The 27,387-nt window shown below is 36.6% G+C and overlaps 1 protein-coding gene across 1 annotated transcript; it reads right to left on the reverse strand.

Annotated features, from left to right (window-relative positions):
• Positions 1-8,734: 8,734 nt before the first annotated feature.
• On the reverse strand, positions 8,735-9,658 carry LOC119518298 (olfactory receptor 1030-like). Its single transcript, XM_037815412.1, has one exon. It carries the CDS (start codon positions 9,656-9,658, stop codon positions 8,735-8,737), a length of 924 nt encoding a protein of 307 aa, XP_037671340.1.
• Between the last annotated feature and the right edge of the window lie 17,729 nt (positions 9,659-27,387).

A 27,387-nucleotide genomic window follows, 5' to 3' on the forward strand; every position in this document is an offset into this window, starting at 1 on the left:
ATATTTAAGTAATAGGAAATATTTTCTAGAGAAGATAGACAAAGAACAACCATAGAGAGAAAACTGATAACTTTGAACTACAATCAAAAGTGAGACTTCTGCACCACCAAATATATTATACACAAAATGTTACACAAAGAGTTTGAAGATACTTGCATTGCATATAACATTGAAAGGTTAGTTAGTACCCAGTACAGAATATATTAAGGATCTATTGAAAATGGATAAAATAAAATATAAAACAACCAGTTTAAAAGTGAAAAATGAAGACGGTCATCCAACTGAAAGAAGAGTAATCTTGAATTAACATAAACACATTTAAAAATATTTAACTTCATTCAAAACCTTAAACACAAAATGAAAATACATTTTATGTCCATCTGATTGACTAACATTTTGAAATGTGACAATATATTGTGTTAAGTAAGATGTGGAGTAAAAGAACTCTCATACACTATTCTTGGGGATGTAAATTAATAGAGCAATTTGACAATATATAATAAATTTAAGGATGTTCATATCATCTGACTCAGAAATTACAGTAAGGCGTATACTTCAGAGGAAATCTTTCAGAGGTATCAATGCGACTACACAAAGATGTTTATTGCTAGATTTTCATATTATAAAGAAAATAGAAATAATGTAATTTCTCATTAGTAGAATGGATATATTGCCAAATATTTATATATTGACATAGAATGATGCAGAGAAAATTATTGCTGCATGAATCAGCATGGATAAATCTAATATTGTTTAATGGGGAATAAACAAGCTGCATATGGATACTTAAAGTTATTTCATTTAAATTAAGTTTCAAATCATGCAAAACAATACTGGATAATTGTATAGATACATAAACACCTAAAAACTGACATGATTCTACATAAGCTAAGACCATTAAATTCATAAAAGAGTTTGCTTCAAGAAATGGGTAAAGGAATAGCATCAGCAAGGAAGGACTCAACTATAATATCTTATACCTTTTAAAAAATATCTGCAACAAATAGGGCATTGTGTGAAGATTTACTAATAATTAGTTGTGAACACACATGTGGTCTTTATGTTATTTTCTACTTTTGGTTTTATGTTGTAAATAGTTCACAACAAAAAATTAAGCAATTAAACCATAAAAAGTTAATAATATAGGTAAATATCAAATATATCATAAGTGGGAAAGAATTTAAATTCCTAAGAGCAAAGAAGGAAACAAAAAATTGAAATACAGCTTAACAATATTTTAAATGATAAAATTTTATCATTTCAAAACATAAATGAAAAATTAAAAGGTAAGTGAAAGAAAGTATGACGTAAGAGTTGAGTTTGCAACTTCAAGAAAGAGTTCTTAAAATGAATAAGAAAGAAAACAACATAAGCACCAGAATTTGAAAATTTGCAAGGCTAAGAACTTAAGAAGGAAATTCACAACATACATTCAAATTAGCAGTAAAATATAAAAATGTTATGTAATCAACTATATATACACACTTATATGTATAATGCATAGACATGCAGCTATAGATGAAACAACAAAATGAAACCTATTTTTTTATGGAAAAGCAGTGATAATGAAACTGTGGAGAAGAGGAATCACATGCTTGTGAGGAAACATGTAGGCTAAAAAAGAAATAGTCTGAAGTCTTTGGCATCTCCTTCAAAGGCCTTATGAATAGTATAGAATGTAGATAAAATGGATAATTTCTAGAAACATATGAACCACCTACACTGACACAAAAAGAAATAGAAGACTTCAACAAACAATCACAAATAAAGAGATTGAATCAGTCACCAAAACCTCATAACAAAGGAAAGCACAGAACCAGATGGCTTCACAGAGGAATTCTACCAATTATTCTAAGAGGAATTAATATCAATCCTGCTCAAACTCTTCCAAAAAGTTAAGAGAAGGGAACACTACCAAACTCATTATATAAAGCTAACATCACCCTAATACAAATCCTGAGAAAGAAACTAAAAGAAAAGAAAATTACAGTCCAATCTCCCTAATGAATACAGTTGCAGAAAACTTGAACAAAATACTTGCAAATCAAATTCAACTGCACATTAAAAGAATTATACACCATGACCACATGAGTTTTATTCCAGGTATGCAAGGGTGGTTAAACACAAGGAAATCAATTAATTAATACACCACACTTATAAATTGGAAGAGAAAAATCACAAGACCATCTCAATTAAGGCAAAAAAGCACTTGAAAAAGTTCAGCATCCTTTGTTGATAAAAACACATTGCAAAGTAGCAATCAGAAGTAACTTCCTGAGGGGCAAGAAGATGGCAGCATAAAGAGGATTGGAAGCTAATTAGCGCCTCTGGAACAAGTAATAAACAACCAGGAACAACTAGTAAATAATCTGGAATAACTTCAGGGGGACAAACATGACCATCTACTCATCATATACCAACCTGAATTGGGAGGAATGCCCAAGATCACAGCATAAAATCTGTAAGTAAAAACTGCAGACCCAAGCTTGGAGCTCCTCCTCCCACGGCCCAAACTGCAAAGCCTCACGGTGCTAGAGAACAGCACTCTCCAAGTGGAGAGAGTGAATACAGCTCAGCTGAGTTCCAACTGGGGTTTTAATTAACAAATGTGGACTGCTCAACACAAACTCCAAATCTCCAACAAGCAGACAGAGGTTTTTGGTGACACTAACCTTGGAGAGCCAGAGGACCTCTCTGGGAGGGAGGGGAAGCCCAGAGGACCTGGTGCTATGTGTGGTCCGTGGGTGAAAATGAGGGGGGTCACAGATCAGCCATGAAAGGGGTTCCCTGTCCCTTTTTTTGGCTCAATTGAGAAAACTTCAGCCATTTTCAGTTTGCAGTGCTCTGACCCAGACAACAGTGGAGCTAGCAGAGTCAGAGAGACAATTCAAATGCTAATGACCTCTACCTAGGGGGTGTATATTCCCTAAAAGGAAGAAGGTAGTGCCAAGCTACACCACCCACCTTCCATTCAGAACAAGACCCCAGAGTCTGGGGGAAAACAGCCACAGGCCACACCTCCTTACACCAGTCTGGAGTGACAAGCTGACAGGTAGTACGGCTGGACAGAAAAGCACAGTGACTTGAGGCCTCACAGGGTATATGAATCTTCTAAGACACCCTCAGGGAAACTGGATACTATGCATCCTTTGAAGACCTGAGCCCATTCTGGTCTGAGAAAATGTGATTAGGGTAACCAAGGAAACCAGATGCCTAGACAGCAGAAAACTACAACTTACATTAAGGAAAATGAAATTATGGCCCAGACAAAGGAATAAACTTACACTTCAACGGAGATACAGGAATTTAAACAACTAATGCTAAATCAATTAAAAAATTTAGGAAAGAAACGGCAAAAGAGATGAGTATAATGAAGGGGCATACATAAGGTAGAAATTGGAAGTTCACAAAAACAACTCAGAATCTATGGAAATGAAAGGACAACACAAGAGATGAAAGACACAATGGAGACATACAAAAGCAGACCTCAAGAGGCAGAAGAAAACATTCAGGAACTGGAGAACAAAACACCTGAAAGCCTGCATACAAAAGAACAGATAGAGAAAAGAATGGAAAAATATGAGCAATGACTACAGGAATTGAATGACAACATGAAGTGCATGAATGTGCATGTGATGGGTGTCCCAGAAGAATGAAGGGAAAAGGGTTAGAAGCAATGATAGAGGAAATAATCAATGAAAATTTCCCATCTCTTATGAAAGACATCAAATTATAGATCCAAGAAGTGCAGCATACTCCAAACAGAATAGATCTGAATAGGCCTACACCAAGACACTTACTAATCAGATCATCAAATGTCAAAGATAAAGAGAGAATCCTGAATGCAGCAAGAGAAAATATATTCATCACATACAAAGGAAGCTTGATAAGACTATGTGTGGATTTCTCAATAGAAACCATGAAAGCAAGAAGGAAGTAGGATGATATATTTAAGATACTGAAAGAGAAAAACCACCAACCAAGAATCCTATATCTGGCAAAACTGTCCTTCAAATATGAGGGAGAGCTTAAAATACTCTTTAACAAAGAGACAATGATGGAGTTTTGAATAAGATACCTGCTCTGCAGGAAACACTAAAGGTTGCACTACAGACAGAAAGGAAAAGACAGGAGTGAGAGGTTTGGCACACAGTTTTTGGAGATAGTAACACAGCAATGTAAGTACACTGAACAAAGATGACTGTGAGTATGGTTGAAAGAGGAAGGCTAGGAGCATGTGGGACACCAGAAGGAAAGATGAAAGACAAAGACTGGGACTGTATAACCCAGTGAAACCTAGGGTGCTCAACAATTGTGATAAAAGGTACAAATCTGTTTTTACATGAGGTAGAACAAATGAATGTCAACATTGCAAGGTGTTAAAAATGGGGTGGGATTGGGGGAAAATACAATCAATGCAAACTAGAGACTACATTAACAGAAACATTGTATTATGCTTCCTTTAATATAACAAAGGCAATATACCAAAGCTAAATGCATATGAGGGGGCACATAGGGGAAGGGTATGGGACTCTTGGCATTGGTGATGTTTGTGACACTTCATTCTACTTAGTTTAATGGTATCTTTCCTTTTGTTGCTTCCTGGCTGTCATGTTTTGTTTTATTTTTTTCCTCTCTTTTTTCTTTTTCTTTTTTCTTTCTACCTTCTGTGACTCTTCCTCCTTCTTTATGGAAGAGATGGAGATGTCCTTATATAGATAGTGGTGGTGGTGGTGAACACATAAATACGTGACTATACAGGTAACCATCGATTGTTTACTTAGGATGGAACGTGTGGTATGTGAACAAAATCATCTTAAAAAAATGAGTTGATGAAGAAACCTTGATGGCACTATATTGAGTGAAATAAGACAGGCACATAAGGACAAATATTGCAGGGTCTCACAGATATGAACTAATTATAATATGTAAACTCATAGACATGAAATATAAGTTACCAGGATATGGAGGGAGGCTAAAGAATGGGAGTGGTTGCTTGTTGTGAGCAGAGTGTTCAACTAGGGTGAACTTGGGCATTTGGAAATGGACAGAGGTGATGGTAGCATGTTGTGAGAATGAAGGACAGTGCTGAATGGTGTGTGAGTGTGGTGGAAGGGATGGGATTGTAATCGTGTGTGTCACCAGAAGGAAGTATGGAGGATATGGGAATGTGTAGAACAGTGAATCCTGTGGTGGGCAATGTCCGTGACTAACTGTACAAATATTAGAGATCTCTCATGAACTGGGACAAATGTATGAAACTATAGCTAGAAGTCGATAATAGAGGGGCATATAGGAAAAAATATATACCTATTGCAAACTATATACTACATTTAGTAGTATTTTAACATTCTTTCATCAACAGTAACATACTACACCAATACTATGAGTCAATAATGGTGGGGGTGGTGGTTATGGGTATGGGAGGATTTGAGTTTCCTTTTTTTGTCTTTGTTTCTTTTCTGGAGTGATGAAAATGTTCTAAAAATTGAAAAAAAAATTAACTGTGGTGATGGATGCACAGCTGTATGATGGTACATGGGCAATTGATTGTATACTTTGGATCTTTGGATAATTGTTTGGTATGTGAACAATCTCAATTAAAAAAATTAACTTCCTCAACATGATAGAGGGTTTATATGAGAAACTCGGCACTAACATTGTAAACAAAGGTGAGAGACTGAAAGCTTTCCCTCTAAGACCAGAAACAAGATAAGGATTCTCACTGTCGACACTGTTATTCAATATTGTGCTAGAAGTTCTAGCTAGAACAATTAGGCAGGAAAAAGAAATAAAAAGCATACAAATTGGAAAGGAAAAAGAAAAAATTACACTATCTACAGATGACATGGTCCTATACTTTGAAAGTTTTGAAAAATTTGTGACAAACTACCAGAGCTAGTAAATGAGTTCAGCAAAATATGTTATACAACATCAATATACAAAAATCAGTAGTGTTTCTATACACTGGTAATGAGCTATCTGAGGAAGAAATTAAGAAAAAAAATCCGTTTACAATAGCAACTAAAAGAATCAAATAGCTAGGAATAAATTCAACCAAGGATCCATAAGGACCTATATTTAGAAAACTATAAAACATTTCAAAAATAAATCAAAGAAGACCTAAATAAATGGAAGAACATTCTGTGTTCATGGATTGGAAAGCTAAATATTCTTTAGATCTCAATTCTATTCAAATTCATTTACAGAATGAATACCAATCAAAATCCCAACACCTATTTCGCAGAAATGGAAAAGTCAATTATCAAATTTATTTGGAAGATTAGGGGGCCATGAATAGCCAAAAACTTCTTGTTAAAGAAGAATTAAGTTGGAGGACTCATGCTTGCTGATTTTAAAACATATTACAGAGCTACAGTGGTCAAAAGAGCATGGTACTGACATAAAGATAGACATATTGATCAATGTAATTGAATTGAGAGTTCTGATACAGATCCTCAGATCTATGGTTAATTGATCCCAGGTCCCATCCACTCAACAGGGACAGAACAGCTTCTTCAATAAATGGGGCTAGGAGGACTTGATATCCATATCCAAAAAGAACGAGCGAGGGACTCCATTTCATGACATATACAAAAATTAACTCAAAATGGATTAAAAACTTAAATATAAGAACCAGTACCATAAAACTCCTAGAAGAAAATGTAGGGAAGCAACTAAAACATCTAGTGAGAGGCAGTGGGTTCTTAGACTTTAATCCCAAAGCACAAGCAATGAAAAACAAATGGATAAATGGGACCTCCTCTAAAACGAATACTTTCATGCTTCAAAGGACCATCAAAAAGGTGAAAAGTCAGACAACTCAATAGTAGAAAATATTTGGAAACCACTTATCTGACACAGGTTTGATATCCAGAATGTATAAATAAATCTTACAAGTAAAAAAAAGACAAATGACCCAATTTTAAAATGGGCAAAAGACATGCATGGACATTTTCCTAACAGGAAACAGAAAAGGCTAAAAAACAAATTAGAAGATGCTCAACTTCACTAGCTATAAGGGAAATGCAAACCAAAACCACAAGATATCATTTCACACCTATTAGAATGGTTCCTCTTCAACAAATAGGAATCTACAAGTGTTGGAGAGGATGTGGCCAAATTGAAACACTTATTCACTCCTCCTGGGAAAGAATGGTGCAGCCACTGTGGAAGACAGTTTGGGGGTTCCTCAGAGTTATCTATAGAACTACCAAATGATCTGTCATCCCACTATTAGGTACATATGCAGAAGAACTGAAAGTAGGGAAGCTAATAGACATTTACACAACAATGTTCACAGTAGTATTATCCACAGTTGCCAAAAGACAGAAACAACCGAAGTGTCCATCAACCAATCAATGTATAAACAAAATGTGGTATATACATATGATGAAATATTATTCTGCAGTAAGAAGAATGAAGTCATGAAGCCTGTGACAACACAGATGAACCTTGAAGACAGTATGCTGAGTGAAATAAGTCAGACACAAAAGACAAATATTGTATGATCACACTAATAAGAGCTAATTATTATAAGTAAACTCATAGAGTTCAAATCTGGAATATGGGCTTCAAGGAGATAGAATGAGGGTAAAGAATATAGGGCAGACACTTAATGACTGCAGAATCTGTAACTCAGTGGAATTTAAATGTTTGGAAGTGAATACAGGCAATGGTAGGACAATATGGTCAGAGCATATGACAGCACTGAATTATACATGTGATTGTGTTTGAATGGGGGAAGTTTAGAGGCATGTACGTCACTAGAAGAAAATATGGAGGATAAAACTTGGGGCTTTATAACAAAGTGAACCCTGTAGCAATGACTCTGATTAATAGTACAAATGTAAAAATGTTCTTTCATGACATAGAACTAATGTATGTCATTATTAAAAGGCATTAATAATAGAGTGGTTTATGGGAACAATGCACCTTTTGCAAACCAAGGACTATAGTTAATAGTAATATTTTAATATTCTTTCATCAATACAAATGTACCACCCTAATGCTAGAGGTCAATAATGGGGGAATAGGGATATGTTTGTGTGTGTGTGTGTGTGTGTGTGTGTGTGTGTGTGTTTGCCTAATAAAAATGTTCTAAAATTGATTGTGGTGTTGAATGCACAAATATGTGATGATACTGTGAGCCATAGATTATATACTTTAGATGGATTGTATGTTATGGTAATATATCTCAGTAAAACTGCTAAAAAAAAGGCTTCTGCAGAGCTCATTGTTCTGGAAATATCATTCCAAAGATGTATTTAGGAGAAATAATAAGAGATGTACCCAAAAGATCTTCCTTGGTAGATAATCTGTATAAAAGAATAAAAACACACCTGCTGTGGTTGGCAGGTTTGTAAAATACTTGGGAAATTATTAAATACCATAAAATGTAATATGTTGTCTTTACCATAGCATGTCATAATTCTCTTTTATAACTTTGCACAAGTATGAGTACTAAAGATGAATGGCCTGTTCTTTCTTAGTTTTATAGAGCAATAACAGTACCTTCTAGTTTGTCTTTCAATTTCAATATATTTTTGTGTGATTTAATTCACTGTGATGCCACTGTACTCAACCAAATAATTTGACACATTCTTCCAACTTCCATGAGTGAGTTAATAAAGACAAATTTACTCAAAGACAAAAAATGATTTGGTAAAATGCTGACAAATATATCAGATAATGAAGTTATATTATGTGCCTTCATCCAAAGAAGCAGCCTTCCTTACTTAGCATACAATTTCTTTTGAATAACTTCCCTTATTGTTCTTTTAACATCTTTGTTCCTCAGGCTATAGATAAAAGGATTTAACAAAGGACTCACAAAGATATAAAACACAGCTACAATTTTCCCCTGTTCTAAAGATATCTCAGAAGTGGGCTTCAAATACATGCACAAAAGAGTTCTATAAAAAACGGTGACAGACACCAGATGGGATGCACACATGGAGAAGGCTTTGCTCCTCCCCTCAGTTGAGTGGATGCCTAGGATGGCTACAAAGATAAAAATATAAGAGATGAGGATTATGGTGATAGAACAGGTGTGGCTGAAACCAGCCACCACAAACATGGCAGTTTCTTTAACATAGGTATCTGAGCAGGTGAGGACTAGGAGAGGTGGGTCTGCACAGTAAAAGTGGTTGGTTTCATTGGGTCCACAGAAGGACAGACAAAGCATCAGGATGGTCTGGAAGCCATAAATATAGGGGGCAGCAACCAGAGAGAAGCAGGTACGTCTGGACATTTTACTCCCATATAACAAGGGTTTATAGATGGCCACATAGTGGTCATAAGCCATTACTGTAAGCATATAATAGTCAGTGGTCACCAGAGCAATGAAAAAGTGGAATTGTATAAAACAACCAATGAAGAAAATGGTTTTTCTCTTGGATAAGAAATTTACTAGCATCTGAGGAGTGACAGTGGTGGAATAACAGACATCTACAAAGGAGAGGTGACTGAGGAAGAAATACATTGGAGTGTCAAGTTTTGTGTCACTTCTGATTAACAAAATCATGGTCATATTGCCAGTTACTGTGGTAAGATGGATGAGTAGGAATACTGCAAAAAGAACAGGTTGCAACTCAGCGTCATCTGTCAGTCCCAGGAGAATAAACTCAGTAACAGGTGTGTAGTTTTTCTTTAACATTGTATTTGTTTGGCTTCTAATGAGGTCTAAAGAAAAGGAAATGAAATTAATTGGTACTTTGTAATTTATCCATTACCCCCATCATGTCATCTGATACTTCTGTTGTCTTCAGTCAAACATGTAATTATATGTAATGAAAAGAATTATCTTATTAAGCATGTCATTTTTATTTTAAACATCTAAATTGATACAAAGCTCCTTATGCATAAATGCAGTCTTTCTTTTTTAACTGGCACCATTTCTGGAACTCTTTATATTTGCCCATTTACAATTTCCTTGAACATGGGGATGAAAACATTACTCTTTTTTAAAATTGCAGTCATTTGTTTTTGGCATAACTTTTGATGGGATATCTAATGTATTAGACTTAAAACTCACCTATGCCATGAGCAGCTGAATAGACTTGGGCATAACTGAAACTGATATACGGTGCACATCCTTGTAGAACTGGGATCTCCTTTCCTGCTCCTCTGAACATCTTCAAGCTCTTCCCTCACCCTACAATGTTGTCCATTTCCCCACTCTAGTCTATGTCCGTTGACCTCTAATCACCAAATCTTACCTAACTTTCAAGACACAGCTCAGGATCTCCTCATCTTTATATGATTTTCTGTGTGTTCTTGAGGGACAAATAATTGTACTTTGGAATGAAAGAAATCTTACCATTTTTATGTGTAAAGCACAGACCTATGCACAGCCTATAAACAAAAGTATATCTACCTCTACCTCTATATATCTATATGTGTATCTACCTCTATCTATCTATCTATCTATCTATCTATCTATCTATCTATCTATCTGTCTATCTATATCTGTCTATCTATCTATCTATTTAGAGTTAGGTAAAATTTTCATGGGGGAAAAATGGATGATTAGGGAAAAAATCATGTATAAATAGGTTCTCTTTGGGGACTAGAATGAAAAAAAAAAAGTTTGGGAAATATAGCCCCAGATCATACTAACTTGCTGCAACTCTACCTTAACCTATCTCCATCAAATCAATGAAAACACCATAATATGAATTCAACATACGTTATTTAAAGCATGTGCAAAGAGCATAGGCATACACTAATGATATTAACCAAACAATCGAGAAGGAACTTAAGATATCCTAAAGTGCATCTCCTGACATTTAGCTGGGAAGAAAGTAAGCAGAGAAATCATCATGGAAAACACCACATCCTCCTTCAATGGCACATAATATTATGTGCACTTTTTAAAATAGATTCAGTGGCAGGTTTGGAAACAGGTCACTTTGTAAGGTAGATTGTAAATCCATCACCCAACCTTTATTGTCCATTGAATTACCCCATTCTGTACATGAGGTCTTTGGACCTATTGACTAAGATAATAAGATGTGAGACAGGTTAAGTAAGTCAATAGATTCATAATGAATTTGCATTTTACTTTTGAAAGCTCAGAAGTTCAAACCAAATTTTATCATAGTTGTCAAATAGACAGATACCCATTTGTGATAGAATGAAGTCATAGAAAATTTAATGGAGTTAATTCACAATTCCTTCTTGTCTGCTCTTTATGTTACATGATTTATATGAAAAGCCACCTTGCTCCCATCACTTAGTCTGACACAACACAAAGACAGGCAGATGCCATTGGTATTTTTAATGTTTTTTTTTGAAATATTAATCAACAGTTAAAAATAGTATCCCCATTCATTCATTCTTAATTGTGAAAAAATAAGGTAATGCAGGCAAATGAACTTCCCAAATAATTTAACTGAGTATTTTATGGTAATAACTTTCACTTAAAGGAGCAGAACACAACATCCCATATGGTTTGATCAAGGACATCTCAGAGAGAAGCATTTGCAGGTGGACATAAATGGCTCTGTGGTGTCCCAGACTTTGTATTCTAAACATTCACCTTCACCCTGGGCTCTCTCATCTGAGTGCTTCTTGCAGATGCTCGGTGTCCGAAAGATTCTTGAAGATTGGTCTTCAGTTTTAACAAGGGTGCTGTCTCCTTTACATGTAGTCATGGTTTAAGTTGAAGGGAAAAAGTAATTTAGAGAAGGCATCTTGCTGAAATAAATTTTAATTAATTTTAGTCAGATAGATAGGTAAGTAGATAGATGGATGGAGTAACACAAAAGTGGCCAATTCATCATGAATAGGTCAAAGCACATTACAAAATATTATGCTTATAATTAAAAAGAGCACCCTCATTAGCTCAGAAGAAATCAGAAAAATTATTGAATACCATCCTCTTACTTTTGTTCATGAATGAAATTAGAACAAGAATGTTTAATATTGAGAGTCAATAAAGTGTAACAGTTATTGGGAAAAATTCTGGAACCAGAATTCCTTCATGGAAAACCCAGCTCCTCCAATTTCTAGCTGTGTGCTTTGGACACATTATTAATATTTTTGCCTCAGTTTCCTCATCCATAAAATGTAGTTAAAAATAGCAACTTGCTTCATGCAAGGGATTAATTAAGGTAAAACTTTGTAAATATGTATGTCATGAGGTATTCTTTAATAACTTGTAGCTACTATTATTACATAATTACAGAGTCAGGTCTAGTCCAGAACAAGATTCAACATCAAAATATGAGTTAATTAGAGACAAGGATTTTGTCCACTCTGTAGCTTCAGCCTCAGCAGCACCTAGAACAGTGTTTCCCAATTTTAGCCAGTAAATTATTGTGGATGGAATGAATGTTCTCTTAGGTCTAGTTCCCTTTCTATTATGTAATGTCATGCTATTGTAAATTTGTAAATAACTGTACTTTGAAAATAGGGCATATTTAGCTACTCATTTTAATAGAGGCAATTACTAATTCATTAGAATATGAATTTAAGGCTTTTGTTTCACACTTACTTGGCAAAGATTTAATCTAGATAATAAAATCTAAAATATGTCTAATCCTACCTGAGAGAGTGATTTCCCAGAGCTGTCATGGACTAGAAAAACCTTTAGTATCTATAACCAATTTATCACATAGGGACAAAATCCCTCGGGTTCAATTATTTCTAGCAGAAAGTCATTCCGACTATGAACATCCAATAATGTTTATCCTTCTGAAAATCCCAAACTCATTGAGGACATGATTCTTACCCACTCTCCAATATCATCAGGGAATGAAATCTCCTAAGAATGGTGAGGCAATAGGATTCATTATTTATTCTAATTTAAATTTAAACTTTTTTTTATTTTTGACTTGGGAAATATTATGTTCTTTGGTTTATAACATGTAAGAAAAATTGTATAGTATATGGAGAGAATATTGAATTCTGAAATTTCATTGGAAAATCAATTAATTTGATTTTCCATTAAATGGACTAGCCATTTGCTGATTCTGGACCTTGTACCATATCCTTTAATTTAAATATTATCCATTGGTGTATTTATATATAATATAGGTGTTTTGGTGATTTTCTACTTGCTTCTTCTAATTCCAGCCCAGATCTGTCTCTTGCTTTGTGCACCTGGATTTTAACCCCTATAAGCCACAACGAAAGGGCTCTTTGGTGACTGGTTTCCAACTGAGTTTGCCAATGGGAGTTGGGAAGGAAAGAGGAGGAGATCAATGTTTCTCTCATTCTCTTCCGGATTCATTTTGAAGATGTTGGAATGACTGAAGCCCTTCAAGATGAACTTGAGCCCAGGTGTATGTTAGAGAAGAGGGTGGCAAAAGTCCTTCTTCCTTGTTCCAGTTCTCATGGGACTTTCTATTGTCCTTCAGTTCCAGGGGTGGAAATTGCTTTTTGTATTTAATCTCCAGGTGCTTCAAATTCTTTGGCTGACTTCCTTAACTTTACTCCATTCTCTGCCTTTGCATTAAATCCTTTTCAGGTAAGCCATCTGAGTGAACGTTGTTTCATGCCATATCCCTGACCCAGGCCAAAGCAGCACATAGTAGTTAATCAATCAAAATGCTGTAGCAGCAGTAATAATTATTGTGATGGCAATTATTGTTTTTGTCAAAGACTTGGGATATTTGTAGCTCACCATTGTTGGAGTGTAAAGGAGCTATTAAATAACAACTCCTCTGGAACCCTGGATTAACTGAAGAATACACATAGAAGCCACATATTAAAATTACTGTCATTATTGCCTATAAATTTGAAGTTGAGAATGTGACTTATGAATATGCTTTTCTGTTCCTTTCTTTGACTTGAAATCACTCAGATGCAACAGAACAGCTAGATGAACTATTGCTCCTTCCTTCCATTTTCAGAGAATGACCAGCCTTGGACATATAGAAAAGAAGAGAACATTTTGGGTTCAAGCAATGCAGCTGCTATGACCATTTCCATGATGTCACCAAACTGTTTTCACCCTACTCAGGGAGGGGCATGGGTGGTAGAGAGAAATTGGAATCTGAAGTGTCCTCCAAAACTTTTCCACCTAATATCATTTAAAAGTTACCTTCTATTCTTTCTAACCTGTCTAGCATCCCTATGTTGATACATCCACTTGAACTAATTTAATTTAAACTAACCTTGAAGTAGATCCCAGAGACTAATGAGGGATTCCCTGTATCTTGCATTTAATAGATGAGAAGAAATGATCTTAGGTCATTGATCTGGTTTGCTAATGCTGCTGGAATACAAAACACCAGAAATGGATTGGCTTTTATAAAAGAGGGTTTATTTGGTTATACAGTTACAGTCTTAAGGCTATAAATTGTACAAGGTAATTCATCGACAATTGGGTACCTTCACTGAAGGATGGTCAATGGCATCTAGAAAAACTCTGTTAGCTGGGAAGGCATGTGGCTGGTATCTGCTTGTGCCCATGTTGCATTTCAAAATGGCATTCTCCAAAATGTCTGCATCAGCTTTCAATGGCCACCTTCAAAATTTCTGTCTCAGCTATAGCACTGAGCTCCTTATGCCTGAACTTATATAAGGCTCTAGTTAACTAATCAAGGCCCACACTGAACGGGCATGGCCACACCTCCATGGAAATACTGAACTGATAGTTTCCAACCTAATTCACACTAATATGTCTGACCACACAAGATTGCATTAAAGAGTATGGCTTTTTCTGGGGAACATAATATATACAAACCAGCACAGTCATCATGAGATAAATACTTATTTATATGAATAGCCATTATGTTTATAACCCTCTACCCACTATCACTGTTTAATTGTAATTCATTGTCTCTTCATTAAATATTAATTCAGCACCTAAAATTTTGTGCATATCTCTACAGGAGATACCAAGAGGAAACTGATATTATTTCTGTCTTCAGAGTTCATATAGTCCAGTAAAAGAAACAGAAAAGCTAGAGAAGGAGGCAAAGGCCATAAAGGAGGCAAAAACAATTGCCATGTAGAGGGAATACTATTCCAGCTGAGGACATGTCAAACACTGCTTTTAAAAATGCTTTGTGATTATGAAGACACGAGCACATTTATAACTGTTCTAAAATTGATCCTATTTATAAATGGGTATAGGGTGTTTTTGCATTTATGAAAAGCTACTACTACATCTAATGATTAACTCTTAAATTAGGATTCTACTCATTAGAATGTGACTTTTGTAAACACATCCAACGAGAGGCATAAAGATGTCTCATGGGTGAAGTCTTGAGGAATTCTTCATGATGAGAGTCTGAAGGTAGGCCATTCAGGAATAAATCTTCCCATTTTTGTGTCCTTTGGGCAGACTGAGAAATAACTATACCTTCACTAGTAAGTCTGACAAATTTTAAAATCTAAATCTGTATGACAGAAACATCATATTGTTTGATTTCTTCCTATTTCCTCTTATAAAACATAGGTAGAAGTTAGTAGTGACTGTAAGAATTGCCACACTAAGTCAAAACCACAGGCTGACAGACCCTGGTCTTTTCCTGACAAAGAGGGTCAGTGACTCGTAGGCAGGACCTGCAAACATCCCTCACCCAATTTACAGATCCATATTTAGAAATAAGCTAAGGATTAGAGTAGATGTACATGTTGAACAATACATGGAATCAGAAAGTTCATGAAGGAGTTACATCATTACCATGGCTAAATAAACAACTACTAAAAACCACTCCCCAGAGATTCAGCAAATAAAAGGACAAATCCCATTTTTTCAGAATGCTGCAGAAAGTAAAGACTGGAGAAAGATGCCCCAAATGTTGAGTTGAAGAAAGAGAGAAATTTAAGTTAGGAAACCTCCACCCTGTATTGGCCTGTCCTATTCCATCACCCTCACTTGGTCCCATTCATCTTGGAAAATGACCAGAGGGAGTGGCCAGAACACTTCCCACCTCCAAATCAGGGCACAGTCTATAAAATCTCTTACATCAGTGTGATAGATCCTCACTTATATCCAGACAGAGACCCAAGTCCACAGGAACCCAGGGCATGACTCAAGTGGTGGGGTGGGGGTGAGGGATAGAATGCAAACAGACAGCAAGGAAGAGCTTCCAGAGAATTAGGCTTGAATGGTAGAATCCTCTCCAATGGTGGCAAGTAGCCAGACAGAAACTCTCTGAATCAACTGTTTGGGGACCTGAGGGATGGAGGATGAAAATTCAAGGCCCAGGTCAGAGAAGGATGAGTCAGAGAAAACATGGACACACACTGTAACCCCTTATTTCCATTCTCCTCTCTTGAGCAACACAGCAGTTGGTGTCCTGATCTTTGTCTGGGAACAGCTGCAGACTTGGTGGCTATAGGAATTCACCTTCCCAAGTATAGGGCAGGCCAGTGAAGTGAGAGCACACAACCCCACAGTTTCAGCCCCAACTGGTCAGAAGCTGCTGGGTTCCAGAAAGTAAACAGCTTCTGAGGATGATAATTAACCAAAGAGCACCATCTGCTAGAATTTCAGACAGCTCAGGGGAAGACAGCAGGGCTTTCCATGCCCAGGTTCACAAGAGCAGTTCTACAACCTCTGCATGGGTACCCAGCCATGTTTTGGCTGAGAAAAAACTGATGACCCAACTGTCAAAGAAGTGCCCTAATACAAACCAAGGTAACAAATAAATCCTAGACACTTGAGAGAACTGACCATCAGAATAGTCATCTGTGACACCTTCAGAATAGTCTCATCAAGATAAACAGATGAACAGATATCATCAAAAAATCTCAAGCCACTTTAATACACAAAAAGAAATAGCCCAGTCAAAGTAACAAATAAAAAAAAATCAGAGGAGGCAAGGACTCTGGAAAAACTAATCAAAGATGTTCAAACAAATTTCCTGAATCAGTTCAAAGAAATGAAGACAAATGTGTTTAAAGAGATAAAGGATATTAAGAAAACACTAGAAAAGCATAAAGAAGAATTTGAAGGAATATATAGAAAAATAATAGACATTATAGAAATAAAAGACAATGTAGATGATAAAAAATATTCTAGCAGCAGATTTCAAGGGGCAGAAGAAAGGATCAATGAGGTAGGAGACAAAGAAACCAAATTTGAATAGACAAGAGAACTAATCGAGTAAAAATGGATAAATGTGAGGAGGGTATCAGTGAAATGATTGACAACACAAAGTCCACTAGCATACGGATCATGGGTATCCCTGAAGGAGAAGAGAGGGAAAAAGTCACAGAAGAATACTTGAAGAAATAATGGCTGAAAATTCCCCAATACTTACAAAAGACATAAATATGCAATTCCAAAAGCCCAAGGTACTCCAAACAGAATAAATCAGAACTGATCCACTCTTAGAAACATGCTAATCAGACTGTCAAATGCTGAAGAGGAGGAGAAAATTCCGAAAGCAGCAATAGAAAAGCAAACCCATAGCTAATATCATACTCAAGGGTGAGAGACTGAAAGCTTTCCCTCTAAGATCAGGAACAAACAAGGATGCCCACTGTCACCACTGTTACTCAACACTGTGCTACAAGTTCTAGCTAGAGCAATTAGGCAAGACAAAGAGGTAAAAGGCATGCAAATTTGAAAGGAAGAAGTAAAACTGTCACTATTTGCAGATGACATGATCCCATATTTAGAAAATCCTATAAAAACCATAATAAAGGTACATAATCTAAAAAATGAGTTCAGCAAAGTGGCAAGATACAAGATCAACATGCAAAAATCAATGGTGCTTCTATACAGTAGTAATGTGTTATTGAGTAGGTAATTGAAAAAAATGCCTTTTATAATAACAACTAAAAACCAAATATCTGGGAATAAACTTAACCAAGGATATAAAGGATTTATACACAGAAAACTACAAAACATTGATAAAGCAAATCAAAGAAGAAATGGAAAGATATTCCATGTTCATGGGTTGGAAGAATTGATGTCATTAAGATGCCAATTCTCCCCAAATTAATCTACAGAGTCAATGCAATGTCAACCAAAATTCCAACTACCTACTTTGAAGAATTGGAAAAGCTAAATATCAATTTTATTTGGAAAGGTAAGCAGCCTTGAATAGACAAAAACACCTTTGAAAAGAAGAGTGAAGTGGGAAGTCTCATGCTTCCTGTCTTCAAAACAATCTTCCAAACAGCATGGTTCCAGCATAAATACAGACATGTATTTATCCATGGAATTGAATTGAAATAGACCATAAGATCTATGACCAATTAATTTTTGACAAGGCTCAAAAGACCACTCAAATGGGACAGAAAATTCTCTTCAATAAATGGTTTGGAGAAATGAATATCAATAATGAAAATAATGAAAGGGACCCTTATCTCACACCCCATACAAAAATTAACCCAAAATGGATCAATGACCTAAATATAAGAACCACTACCATAAAATTTCTGGAAGAAAATGTAGGGAAACATCTTCAAGATCTAGGGATAGACAGTAGTTTCTTAGACTTCACAATCAAAGCACAAGTAATGAAAGTGAAAATAGATAAATGGGAACTCTTCAAAATCAAATGCTTCAGTGCTTCAAAGGGCTTTGTCAAAAGGGTGAAAAGGCAACCAATTCAATGGGTGAAATTTGGAAACTAAACTCTGATAAAGAATATATCAAGAAAACCTACAACTCAACAATAAAAGGACCATCAACCTAATTTAAAAAATGGGCAAAAGACATAAATAGACATTTTTCCAAACAGGAAATACAAATGACTAAAAAGCAAGTGGAAAGATGTTCACCTTCACTAGCTATTAGGATAATAGAAATCAAAACCACAATGAGATATCATCTCACACCCACTTGAGTGGCTGCCTTTAAGCAAACAGGAAACTACAAGTGTTTTTAAGGGATGTGGAGAAATATGAACACTTAGTCACTGATGGTGGAAATGTATAATTGTACAACCACTGTAGAGGACATTTTGGCAGTTCCTCAGGAAGCTAAGTGTCAGCTGCCTTATGGCCTGGAAATCCTGCTACTTTGGATATACCTAGAAGCTCTGAAAGCAGGGACATGAACAGACATTTTCACACTCATGTTCATAGCAGCATTGTTCCCAATGGACAAAAGATAGAAACAACCCAGTGTCCACCAACAGATGAATGTATATATAAATGTGTTATATACATATGATGCAATATTATTCAGCAGTAAGAAGGAATGAAGTCCTGAAGCATGCAACATGGATCAACCTTGAGGACATTATGTTGAGTGAAATAATTCAGACACAAAAGGACAAGTATTGTATGATCTCACTGATATGAAATAATTATTATATGCAAACTCATAGGCATAAAATATAGAATATAGGATACAAGAATATAGAATAAGGCTAAAGAATGGGAATTGGTAGCTTAATGTGTACAGAATGTTGAACTAGATTGAACTTAACTGTTTGGAAATGGATAGGGGTGATGACAAAACATCTTATTTTAAGAATAATTAACAGTACTGAATGGTGTGTGAATGTGATGGAAAGTGAAACAGAGTCATCTATGTCACTGGAAGAAAAGTTGGAGGTTAAAACATTGAAATGTATAACACAGTGACTCTTGTGGCAGAACATAACTGTGATGAACTGTTCAAATATTAAAGTTATTTCATGAACTAGAATAAGTATATGATGCTATTAAAAGAAGTTAATAAAAGAATGGCATATGGGAAAAATTTACCTACTGCAAACTACGGACTATAGGTGACAGTAATATTTTAATATTCTTTCATCAACAATACCAAATGTACCATGCCACATTTGTGGGTTGATAATAGAAGGAAAAAGGAGGATGTGAGGATTTGGATTTTCTTTTTTCTTTTTATTTCTATGGAGTAATGGAAATATTCTAAATTTGATCATGGGGATGTATGCAGAACTATGTGATGATACTGTGAGCCATTGATTGTATACTTTGAATGGCCTGTAGGTTGTGTGACTATATATCAATAAAATTGCATTAACAAACCAACAAAAATTCATAAAGTATAACTCCCTTATAACTTAATGAACTTAAATGAACCTTTACCAGAACCATCAATAAGATTTATGTTATTTTGTTCGAGAGGAATACACTTTTCATTACTGTCTTCATTTCCCTTTCAAACATTGCTAGGGATTTTATTCACATTTGTCTGAACAAGAATCTGTAGTTCTGAGGTTTTTTTTTTTTTGTCTGTTTTGTATATAGAGCTTTAATCCTCCACTTTTCTTGCATATTGGGGTTCTTTTCAATGCATCTGTTTTACAAACCAGTGTGACTTTTATTCATTTAATTATTTATCATCTTATATTAAAAATCTTTGTTCCATTTTCTCAGTGGTCTGTCTCTTGGAAGGAGAGAGCAGTGCTGAAAGAAGGAGAAGATCTCAAAAATTTGGATGTGTGTATCTATAGAGATGTACATCATTTTGTGTGTCATGGTGGGTAACTTCAACTGAAAATTTCTTAGCACAAATAAATTGAGTTTGCATTTAGAAACCCTGAGCACTTCAGTGTGTATGTGTATGTGAACATATAAGCCTCCTTACGGAGGCAGATTTGGTTTTGTACCCTAGAAAAGCAATGTTGTTAATCTTGGTCCAAACTCCTGTGGGTGTGAACCCTATAAATAGGATCTCTTGAAGATGATATACATATATATATATGTAACTTTGAAATACATTCAAACTTACAGTAACAGTTGCAAAAACAATACAAACCCCATACACAGAACTCCAGCAAACCCCGATCCCCCTCCCTTGATACCCTGATCCACTAACCTTAACATCCTGTCACACCACCATTTCTTTCTTTCCTTCCCTTCCTCACTCCCTATCATCCATCATCTATTGCTCTGTCTTCTGAACATGAGAGCAAGGGGCACACATCCTTGAAGAAACAATATAACTCTCATATACATTTCCCACAAACAAGAACATTCTTTTATGCAATCACATTAAGCACAGCTAAGAAGTTCAAGAAATTCAACATTGATACAAAGCTTACATTCTATATTTCCTTTTTTTTCTTATGTCCCAGATGTGTCCCTTTGAGCCTCACCTCCTCCATCCTCAGAGCCCACCCAGGATCATCCTTGGCATTTAATTATCATAATCTATTTAGACTATCTTTTTTTTTTTTTTTAATTGTGGAAAATATACAGCTTAAATCTTCCCATTCTAACACCTCCCTAGCATTCCATTAGTGGGATTAATCACATTTAGAATGTTGTGATGCTATCACCTTCCTACCATCCATTACTAGAAATTTCCCTTCACCTCAAACAGAAATGCTACACTCATTTCTTAACTCCCCATTGCCCCTTCCCCCACTTCTCATAACCCATACTCTACTTTTCATCTCTATGGTCATATTCTCTGATACTTTCTTTGTGTTTACTGTGGGGCTTAAAATTAACATCTTAAATCTATAACAATCTTGTTTTTCTTTGATACCAACTTAACTTTGATAGGACACATAAACTATGTTCCTGTATTCCTCCATTCCCCCACCTTTACATAGTTCTTGTCAAAAATTACATATTTTACATGAGTCCAAAACCACTGATTCATCATTACAGTTTATGTATTTTAGATCCTGTAAGAAGTAAATAGTGGAGTTACAAATCAAAAATACAATAATATTGGTATTTATATTTACCATGTAATCTTTACTGGAAATCTTTATTTCTTCATGTGGTTGCAGCCAATTGTTTAGTGTCCCTTCCTTTCAGCCTGCACAATTCCCTTTAGCACTTCTTACAGGACTGATCTACTGGTGATGAAGTCCCACAGCTTTTGATTATCCAGGAATGTTTTCATCTCCACCTCATTTTTAACCTCCAGGTGTTTGTGCATTTTCTAAGTCTCTGATGGTTAATGACTTCTATTTGTATTCCACTGTGGTCAGAGAATGTGCTTTAAATAAATTAATTTTCTTTTAAATTTATTGAGGCTTGTTTTATGTCCCAGCATATGCTCTGTTCTGGAGAAAGATCCATGATCACTAGAGAAGAATGTGTGTCCTGGTGATTTGGGATGTAATGTTCTATATATGTCTGTTAAATTTCTCTATATCTCTCTCTCCTTTCTTTCTTTCTCTGTCAGTAGGGCTGCCTTTAGTATCTCCAGTAGGGCAGGTCTCTTGTTAGCAAATTCTCTCAGCATTTGCTTGTCTGTGAAACATTTAAGCTCTCTCTTAAATTTGAAGGAGAGTTTTGCTGGATAAAGTATTCTTGGTCGGAAATTTTTCTCTCTCAGAATTTTAAATATGTCATGCCACTGGCTTCTCACCTCCATGGTGGCTGCTGACTAATCACTACTTAGTGTAATGTTGTTTCCTTTGTATGTGGTGAATTGCTTTTCTCTTGCTGCTTTCAGCACTTGCTCCTTCTCTTCAGTATTTGACAGTCTGATCAGAATACATCTTGGAGTGGGATAATTTGGATTTATTCTATTTGGAGTTCACTGGGCATTTATGCTTTGTGTATTTATATCGTGTAGAAGGTTTGGGAAGTTTTCCCCAACAATTTCTTTGAATACTCTTTCTAGATCTTTACCCTTCTCTTCACCCTCTGGGACACCAATGAGTCTTAAATTTGGACTTTTTATTTTACCTGAGATCCATTTTGATTTTTTTCAATTCTTTTCCCCATTCTTTCTTTTTTTCTTTCATTTTCTGTTCTGTGGTCCTTGAGGACACTGAGTCATTGTTCAACTCCCTCTATTCTTGTACTATGAGTATCCAGAATCTTTTTAATTTGGTCAACAGTTTCTTTTATTTCCATAAGATCATCTATTTTTTTATTTACTCTTGCAAGTTCTTCTTTATGCTCTTCCAGGGTCTTCTTCATGCCCTTTATATCCTGTGCCATGTTCTCATTGTTTGTCTTTAGTTCTTTGATTAATTGCTCCAAGTATGGTGTCTCCTCTGATCTTTTAATTTGGTTTTGGGCTCTCCATATCATCTGGTTTTATCATATGCTTTAAAATTTTCTGTTGTTTTTGGCCTCTTGGCATTTGCTTTACTTGATAGGGTTTTTTTCAGGATATGGAGAAACACCAATCTCTAATTTGTTACATCTACAGTTTGGTGGTGTATGCTTTCTCTAACTAACCAGCAGATGGCACCCATGAGTCACTTATTCCCCACAAGTCAGTTCTCCCCAACTTTGTCTTTGTGGTGTGTGGGGGTCTGATTCTTGTGGGGTTCAATTTGTGCACCAAGTTTGGATGTGCTTTTGGTGCTGTCTGCCCTGAATGTTGGGTGTGCATCTGAGCAGTTAGGGAGGCAGGGCAGCTTTAATAATCAAACCTCCCAGGTGTTCCTGGAGACTTAAGGCTGCTGTAAGAGTCTAAACCTTCATTTCAGTCTCACCACCAATTGTCTCTGCTGCTGACCTACAAGTCCTTGGTATTGGTGTAGGATCCCTGGGATTTCTGAGTGGTTCACCCTTCTGAGCCATGCTCTTCCAGGACCTCTGCTGAGGGAAGGCTGTGACACATCACAAGTGTGTCATGGTCATCCAGGGAAGCCCTGGGCTGCTGGGCCATGCAGGGGTGTTCCCAGCCTGCTGTGAAGATGGCTGAATGGGGTGTGCTAATTTCCCCCTTTTCTCACAGCTCCGCCTTCCCAGCTCTGGGACAATTAGCTGTAGGTGCACTAAAGGCCACTGTCCATGGCTGATATTGAGGCATATGTGTGTGTTGTGGGAAACACTCCCCATCACACTGGGGCCCTTAGTGTGGCTCTGGGCTGTGGCACTAGCCCTGGGTATGAGCGTCCCCAGCCCACTGGGAAGATGGCTGCAAGGGGCATGGTTTCTTTCTCCTCTTGGCTCCCCTCTGCTCTCCTGTCTCTGAGACAATTAGCAGCAGGTAGAGGATGGGCTATCTTCCATGCCAGATTTTGAGGCATTTGCAAGGCCTGCTCCTGCTGCAATTCACTGCGCTGTTCTTGCCACTTTATTCACAGCCACTCCTGGATTTTTTTTTTTTAAAGAACTAGTCCATCTCCAAACACCAACCTATGGTTTCCACACACCACAGTGTGGTCACTGGACTTTCAGCCAGCTCACTCACTCATTTCAGAACACAGACTCCATTTCACCAAATGTATGGTTCCTATGGGTTTAGCAGAATTTGTCCAGCTGGTGCATCAACGGAACTGGTGTTCTGGGTTACTTTCTGGCTTTTATCTAGTATTTTTCACAGAGGTGTTTTATTGCCCTTTCTCACCTAGCCACCATCTTAGTTCTCCTCTTGGAGATGCTATTTTTAATTAAGGTGTGGCCCAACCAAATGAAGTTGGGTCTTAATCCAGATTGCTGGAGGCCTTATGAAGAGCAAGCCATAGGGAGAAGCCAAAATCCAGAAGTCACGGAAGCTTGGAAGCAAAAGGAGAGGACATCACCATGTGCCGCAAGGCTAGGATACAAGCCAAGGAATCCCAGGGATTCAGGGATTTCCAGCATCCATCATCAGAGTGTTAGAGACTTTGGGGAGAAAGCATTGCCTTGTGAATACCTCAATTTTTTACTTCTTCTAGCCTCAAACCATAAGCCAAGAAATCCCTGTTGTTTAAGTCAACCATTGTGTGATATTTGTCGTAGCAACCTCATAAACGGAGACAACACCTTACTTCCCCAATCCAGCACATTATCTGAAAGAAAGCTATACAGAAATTATAATTATACAATGTATATAATTTTACAATTTTTTGTGGGTCCTCTAGAATCAAATCCTGGAGCTATGTGTGATAATAGTCTGGTCTGGTCATAGATGAGAAAGATTTCCTCTTTTCCCTCCAGTTTCTTTAGTAAAGAAGAATTCAGATAGATTCATGAAGGGTCTCATGAAAAGGCTTTCTTTTCAATCTTTCTCAAAACAACAGGAAATCTTAAGGGTTAAAGTCAGAGGCTGGGGCTTTTCCTTCTCTATAATTTTGGAGAAAAGTTTTGTGCATGTGGGTGATGGAATGTTCTATAATTGAGGGCAGGAGGTATTTTGTGAGAAGATCTCATAATCTACTGTAGGGGAAAAAACATTTGCCATCAGAGGGGAAAACAATGTGAAATCAACACTTATATTTGGGTTATAAAGGTTATTTCAGTTCCCTGACTGTGACATATATTTATGTGCAAAGCTAGTTAAAATCACCAATGTGTGTACCCCCTGGACTGGGCTGGGTTAGGATCAGCTGGAACCCTGGCATCAGTGTGACTACAGGGTCCATACCTGATTCCTATATGAATTCAGGGTTGATAACCACTGATCTAATTTTAGGATTTAGATTTTTCAACATGTGATTTGGAGAAATCAATATAAGCATTTTAAAAAGGTGTCAACCTTCTATGTCTTCCTGATTTTGTAAAATCTGTTGAGAAAATTAATGCTTGCTCATTATTTCAGTCCTGGGGAAACTTCTACCTAATTTACAATGGCTCAGCTTGCAATTTCTAACCATAAGTTACTAAGGTTTTGGATCAGACACCATTAAGATCAGCCTGAATGGTTATAACAAATCCTTAATCAATCTTCCTATCTCTAGAAGTGCTCTCTTCTGTATATTTTCCACATGGTAGATTTGCATTTTTGTAGAATCTGTGTCCACAAATCCACTGGATACATCAGAACGCTACAAAATCTACATACCATGAAAAAGCAACATTTGTTGGAGTTGGCAAAGATACCTCATGATTCATCCATCCATTCCACTAATCCTTACTTGTTATCTCCTATGACTCAGGCACTCATCCAAGTTCTGGTAATAAAGCACTAATAAATTTCCTGCCCTCAGGCAGCTAATATTTTAATGGGAGAGTTTAGACAACAAACATATAAATATACAGAATTGCAGGAAGTGATAAGTGCTATGAGGAAAATTAAATTATGGTTCAAGAAGAGAGAATAATTTGGAATGGAGCTAAATTAGGTATTTCACCAGGTGGCACCTTTCAGAGGAGGTGTTATTACAAGAGAGATGTGAATGAAGTGATAAAAGGAGTCACTCTATTCTCTGGGAAAAGCATTCTAGGTAGAGGAAATAGCAAGTGCAATGTCCTTGAGGTGGGAATGTGCTGATCATGTTCAAAGAACAGCTAGAAGATCAAAATGGCAGGAGCAAAAGGACTCAAGGATAAAGAGGTAGTAAAAGAGTTTGCAGAGGTAGATGTGAAGACATCACCCAAGCGCTGATAGACCATAGTAAATGTGATGGTTAGGTTCATGTGTCAACTTTGGCCAGGTGATGGTGCCCAGTTGTCTGATCAAGCAAGGACTGGCCTAACCATTACTGCAAGGACATTTGTGTCTGGTTAATAAACCAGCAGGCTGGTTTACTAAATAATCAGTCAATTGACTGCATCTGTAGCTGATTACATCAGCAAAGTGAGTGTCTTCCTCAATGAGAGAATTTAATGAGCTGATTTAATCCAATTATTTGAAGACTTTTAAGGGAGAAGAGAGAGAACTTTCACTTCTTCTTCAGCTAGACAGCCTCTCCTGGGGAGTTCATCAAAGACCTTCATTGGAGTTGCCAGCTCACTGGCTGCCCCATGGAATTTGGACTTGTGCATCCTGCCCTACAGAATTTGGACATCTGCATTCCCACAGTTGGGTGAGACACTTTTATAAAATCTCACATTTACAGATATCTCCTATTGGTTCTGCTTCCCTAGAGGACCTTAGCTAATACAGTAAAGTAAGGAGCTAAGATTTTAGCCCAAACCCAAGTGATGGAAAGGCACAGACCATTTTAGTTAGCGAGTAACCTGATATGCTATGTTTATAAGAGATCACTTCCTGGTGTTGGCCAAATAGAGAAATTCAAGCATTGAAGAAGGGGCAACAGTGCAGAAGCTTAGGTAAGAGATTATTTTATCTTAGATGACATTGGTAGCAGAGGAAATTTTGACAAGTGGTCTTCAGAGTGATTATATAATGTTTTGTAGGTAGAGCTGACAGGACCTCATGGTGGCTGGGATGTCTGCTCTGTAGGAAAGGGAATGAGATGAATAGGGATATAGGGAGGTAAGAGGAGATATGTCAAATAAAAGATATTTGGTGAAAAGCCAGTACAGATTTTCTGTTGTTACTCTGGTAAGAAGGTGCTGAGAAGGACAGGATACCAAGGAACTGGAGAGATTCATTGCTGTTGGAGAGAAAGTGAGAAATGCAAAAGAGATTGAATAAGTGTGAAAGAATATGGAACAAAGAACTGAGATATAGGGCTCTTCTGAGATGTATGGTCCTCAAGAAATATGTGCTTTCTCCAACTTAAAGGAGGTTTGCCTTTGGTGGTAATGGTGCCGAATTGACCCATTCCTTAAGCAATTGTGTCATGGTCTACATATGGCATGGGCCATGCTTGAGAATAAGGAGCCCAAATTCAATGATCTTATCTAGGCCACTAATGTAAATGTAGTTATGCTTTATTTGTTTGCAAGTTGTCCTACCTT

Source organism: Choloepus didactylus, chromosome 21, assembly GCF_015220235.1.
Source record: "Choloepus didactylus isolate mChoDid1 chromosome 21, mChoDid1.pri, whole genome shotgun sequence".
Lineage (NCBI taxonomy): Eukaryota > Metazoa > Chordata > Mammalia > Pilosa > Megalonychidae > Choloepus > Choloepus didactylus.

Bases quoted from the DNA above. Each gene is read 5' to 3' on its own strand.
- LOC119518298 (XM_037815412.1), bottom strand. From the start codon at position 9,658: ATGTTAAAGAAAAACTACACACCTGTTACTGAGTTTATTCTCCTGGGA.